This window comes from Corticium candelabrum, chromosome 12, assembly GCF_963422355.1.
Source record: "Corticium candelabrum chromosome 12, ooCorCand1.1, whole genome shotgun sequence".
NCBI classification, from domain to species: domain Eukaryota; kingdom Metazoa; phylum Porifera; class Homoscleromorpha; order Homosclerophorida; family Plakinidae; genus Corticium; species Corticium candelabrum.
In genome coordinates, this window is record NC_085096.1 from 8,120,661 (window position 1) to 8,126,091 (window position 5,431).

The 5,431-nt window shown below is 41.2% G+C and overlaps 1 protein-coding gene across 2 annotated transcripts; it reads left to right on the plus strand.

Moving 5' to 3' along the window:
• Positions 1-223: 223 nt before the first annotated feature.
• On the plus strand, positions 224-4,124 carry LOC134187990 (coiled-coil domain-containing protein 25-like). 2 transcript variants are annotated; one of them, XM_062656174.1, is made up of 2 exons: positions 224-385; positions 3,511-4,124. In XM_062656174.1, the coding sequence occupies exons 1-2, from the start codon at positions 231-233 to the stop codon at positions 3,992-3,994; spliced, it is 639 nt and encodes a 212-aa protein (XP_062512158.1). In that variant the 5' UTR covers positions 224-230; the 3' UTR covers positions 3,995-4,124. The 2 variants fall into 2 exon arrangements, 1 of the variants encoding a protein (XP_062512158.1); XR_009971220.1 differs by lacking the exon at positions 224-385 and adding an exon at positions 409-2,956 and having other exon boundaries at positions 3,511-3,651.
• Positions 4,125-5,431: the final 1,307 nt, after the last annotated feature.

Here is a 5,431-nt window from a genome sequence, read left to right on the forward strand (position 1 = left end):
GTTGTTGCAACTTTGCTGTAACGCACGTTAGCCACTGGTTCGTAGAGACTCTGGATTGGAGTTGTGCTCTATGAATAGCGTTATTCAATCGAATTCCTTACTCGCTCGTCAAGTTTTGCATAACTGATACCTATCCCTGAATTTTTTAGTAACTACATGCACTTGTACGTGTACAGTAGGACAAAGTTTGTTTTGTGACGTATCGTTTCCTTTTTAGCGTGCGCTACAATATGGTACTCTACTTTACCTCAAATTCCACCTCTCCGCCCGTGGTAATCTACACGGGTGAAGATAAGCACGTGAACGAAGACCTTCTAAAGTATGGATTTCCTGAAGACTTTTGGTTCCACGTAGATAAACTGTCTTCAGCTCATGTTTACCTCAGGTGGAAAGTTCACTCTGTTATTGTTGTTGTTGTTGTTGTTGTTGTTGTTGTTAGTGTTGGTGGTGGTGGTGGTGGTGGTGGTGGTGTGTGTGTGTGTGCATGTGTGTCACTCAAGCTGGCTGGCTTGTTTGCGCTAACTTAATTAACAGGCCTTGGAGAAGCAAACCTAAAGTGCTACAGCCAAACTCAAGCTAGAAAGCGAGGTCATTCCACCGGACCCTGATTGATTACATTTCGCAGGTCCACTTACAAGTGGCATGATAATATAAGCACAGCTGGACACCATAAGAATATTCTGAAGAATATTATTGAGAGTAGCTGAAGAAGAAGCTTATCAGTATCTCTCAGCATGCAGGGTGGGCTGTTCTGTTTTTTTGGGTGAGTGCAACCAAACCCGTAGACAGAGAATTGGATTATGGGCGCCATTTTGTGTCCAACCAATGGTAGAAAAAATTCTTGTATAAATTGTACGAACATCGACAAAGCTTGAAGTTAATGGAAGTTATTACTATACATATGAACAACACTTTCCCTAATTTTTGACAGACTTTACATGTACGTTGAGTAATTTTTAACAATGGCTTTGTATAATCCCAATGACGATAGGGTTAGAGTGCAATTGTCATTTTGAAAGATCTCACGTTGCTTTCCTTGGTACTTGAAAAACTAAGTGATGACATCAACAGGAAGTGAAACTCGTGAAACTTTGAGATTTTTCGCGGTGAGTGCTGCCTTTGAGTTCGGACTGTCTCAGTAGTTAGGCTTTCCCAGATGTTGCAAGCGTAGCCAGACTGAGATTACGCAGGAGCACAGGGACACCTTTACAGTTGTTTCTTTATTTTTGGCTTATAATGTATTAATTAGAAGCTATACTAAAGTTTTACATTTAGTACAATACATTTGCTGCTTGTTCAACTTCATTATGGGATCATAGCGTACACAGATCTACGGGGAAACGGAGTGGGAAAGATGGGATAAATACACATGCGCATGTCTATACACAGTGCGAATTCAACTTGTGCAATGGTATTTATGGTCGCAGAATTTGCATGATTTAGATCACCGCACAAATTTCTGGTTTTACTGTACTTGGGGGACACATGTGGGTGACAATGCAAAGTATACTTCTGATAGGTTTATGCAGGAGCTTGTTCATGCATTGGGAGATGTTGTCAGAGAAACACGCTACTGAAGGCAGTACATTTTCCTGCTGTTGCAATCGTTATTAATGAAATAACTGATATTTCTGTCTTCATTTACTTAATACTTTCTTCATGGGGAAGCTAGAATGGATTTTTTGCTGTTGTCGATCTGGTTGATGGAAGAACAGTTGCGATTAAGAATGGTATCTTGCAGTTTTGTAAAACATTTGATTTGAAAATTTAATTTGCACTTGGCGGTGATGGTGCTAGTGTTATGCAGGAAAGTAAGGGCGACTGACGTTGCTCAACTCTTAAAAGCCCAAGTGCCCTACCTTGTCACACACCACTGTGTTGCTCACAGGCTGGCATTGACTTGTGGACAGGCTTCAAATGAAATTCCATACAATGATACCCTTGCCCAGCTTTACCATTATTAAAATTCTCCTTTTTGGAATGGCTAGTCTAATATTTATGGGAATACAAGACGTTCTCCATGACCCTCAATTGAAATTACTCAGGTAAAGGATGTCAAATGGCTATACCATGACAAGATTGTAACCTATCTACGTCAATCTTTATGTTCTGTCTTGAAAACATTGGAAAGAGAGGCAAATGAACGAGCAAATGCACAAGCTGAAGGCTTGGCCATGTTTATCAAGAATTTAAACTTTGTTGCATCCCTCTACTTTCTTTCTGATATATTGCCACCTCTGGCAAATTTATCACACGCGCCTCAAAGAGTAAACATTAACTTGTCTTCTCAACTGTTAAGCCATCAAAGGGAATGAAATCAACAATAGAATCTCTTACATCAGAGCAGGGACTTCATCAGATATGGAGAGTTTGGTCAAGTATGGATTTGATAGCATAAGTGAACAGAAGATGAAGAAATTTCACAGTTAGATTTACAAACCATTTAAGAACAACACTATCTCGGAACTTGGATTTGAGATTTGCTGATATAGCTTTACTGGAGACGTTTAACATATTTGATCCTTCAGAGGGAAGAGGAACCTCAGTCAGTTCTTAATGCTAAACTAGCTAAGCTGTCTGGTCAGTACGGCTCACGTAAGGTGGGAGACTCAATCCAGTCTTTTCATGTGTAAAGCAGTGTTTTTCGGCATCTGTACTCAGCACTCCACAGTTTGAAGAGCCACATTGTACATGACTTAATTAATGTTTTAAGTTAACTACCCATCAACAGCACAGATTCATTTCCAAACCTCCAAACTATGTCGACTGCAGACTGTGAAAGGGGATTTTCTGCATTAAGAATCAAAGCTGACCTACACAATTGCTTCAGGTGCAAGACAGTTTGAATGCTCTTATGATGATATCTACAGAAGAACATGTCAACCCTGATGGATTTTTTCTACTGAGAGAGCTTGTGCTATAGGGTCAAGGTGGAGGAGGAACACACGGATTGAAAGTAAACCACTATTGCTAACCTACTATTACAACAGTGCTGTGATGTAATATATTACTGTTACTGCTTAGTGTTAGTGTTGCTCGAGTAAGACCGTTGGTCGTGTGATTGACATTAGTGGAAAACTAAATGGTTTCTAGTACTAAAAGCAAGTGATATCATTCAATTTCCACTCTTTTTTGTATTCTGGGGAGAACACTGAGCTTATTGCCAGAGTTACCTAAAACTAACAATCAGAATTAAGAAGTTTTAATCTAAAATGAATCATCTTGGAATATTCACATACCTTGAACATTTTGGAGTTTGTATGGAAGATTGGAAACATCCCCCGGCATTTCTCTACCATATGACTGGCGTATGACTGCCACATTTCTTGCTATTGTATAACAATTACATATTTTGTCACATTCATTAATATTAGCACTTGTACATAGCTGTCAGATCCAGCACATTTGATTAAAATTACTTATCTCTAATTGATCTCTCCATCTGTCTGTTTATAAAAATGGCCACTGTGCCGTACATGTCATCACAATGTTGCTGTATTTCATTATCAGGATGCCAACTCGGATGGGCATAGATGACATTCCAGAAGGTGTTATCATGGATTGTGCCCAGTTAGTCAAGGCAAACAGCATCGAGGGCTCAAAGCTATCCACCACTGACGTGAAGTACACTCCTTGGTCAAATCTTAAGAAGACTGGGGACATGGAGGTTGGGCAAGTTGGTTTCCATGACAACAGGTTGGTGAGGACAATTACAGTAAAGAAGAATGCAGAGATTATAAGGCGGCTGAACAAAACAAAGAAACAACTTCAACCAGATCTCGCAGCAGAAAGGGAACAGAGAGATAGGAAAGAACGTGTCAAGCTAAGAGATGAACAACGAGAAAGAAAGAAGAAAGAGAAAGAAGAAATGGACGAGAGAAAGAGGCAAGGAGAGTTGAGGAAGTATAGCTCATTGATGCAGCCTGAGAAGATGCAAAGTAATGAGTATAAACAGAACAGGAGTTTGGCTGAAATTGATGATGATTTTATGTAAGACATAGAGCAGAAGACTATGCATTTTCCTATTACAATAAGTGTGTGTCTACTCCCTTGAATTAATTAATACTGCAGTATTGAAAATAGATCATCTTATATGAGATTATGACGTCAATTGTGCTTCTTGCTTACAGCAATGTTGATTTGTATGTACAGCTTGGTATAACTGTTGGTAATCTCTCTAAATTCTTTGCCATCTCTGTAACACATGCCAGACAGACTACAGTTGTTAGGCAATCTCTTCGGTGTTTAGTCTTTGTGAAATAGGAATACTGAAGTTTATGCACAAAACAAAAAGGCTATCCTCGATCAATTTTCATAGTCTACGCTATGAATAGAAAGACACACATACATTAATAATTAATGCAAGCAGAGAGAAACACACACACACACACACACACACACACACACACACACACACACACACACACACACACACACACACACACACACACACACACACACACACACACACACACACACACCAGATAATAGACAAACATGCATTTAGTCAGAGTAAAATAAACAGACAAACAGAGAATAGAAAAACATGTAGACAGACGGATGACAAGAAAGCAAACGAAGAAAAAAGTAAACACACACACACACACACACACACACACACACACACACACACACACACACACACACACACACACACACACACACACACATGGACAAAAAATGAACAAATGTTAAGCCCTCCACGTCTTTCGACTTCGACCTTGAGGTCAGTTGCGGAGATAGCTTCCCCTGCCTCTAGAGACGGGCCCTCCATGCGCTACGTGGAGTCTTGGGGCCAGCGCTACAATCCACCTGTAGCTTGGCCAGAGTCATCTAGGGGCACCGACAATGGCGCAGCTCTGGGACTGGACACCAAGGCCCACCCGTACCCGTCTGCTGCATGATGTTGCTGCCAAGCCAGCGGTCTTGTCCACCCCAGTCAATGACCAGGTACTCATTTATACTCCTGAGTCGAGAGAAGCAAGTGTGGGTGAGTTTCTTGCTCAAGGAAACTGCAACAGTGTCGTCTCCACCAGGATCGAACCTTCAACGCTCTTCACGGAATATAAGATCCCGGATGTCATCACCAACGCTCTACCATCTGCTCCACCGCGCTACACACACACTCACACACACACACACACACACACACACACACACACACACACACACACACACACACACATACACACACACACACACACACACACACACACACACGCACACACACACACACTCACTCACACACACACACTCACACACGCACGCACGCACGCACGCACACACACACACCACACTGACACTGATACCTATAAGTGAAACAGAAACTAGCAACACTCTCAAAGTCCGATTTGAATGAACCTTCTAAGCATTCCTGCAAATGGTCAGGAGCATATATGCTCCTTGTGAGAACAATAAAAGATGGCTATCA

What these genes read in the sequence shown, in the direction of transcription:
- LOC134187990 (XM_062656174.1), top strand. Translation starts at nt 231, where the DNA reads ATGGTACTCTACTTTACCTCAAATTCCACCTCTCCGCCCGTGGTAATC. An exon ending in TCAGCTCATGTTTACCTCAG is followed by an intron (nt 386 to 3,510) that starts GTGGAAAGTTCA and finishes TTTCATTATCAG; the next exon opens with GATGCCAACTCGGATGGGCA.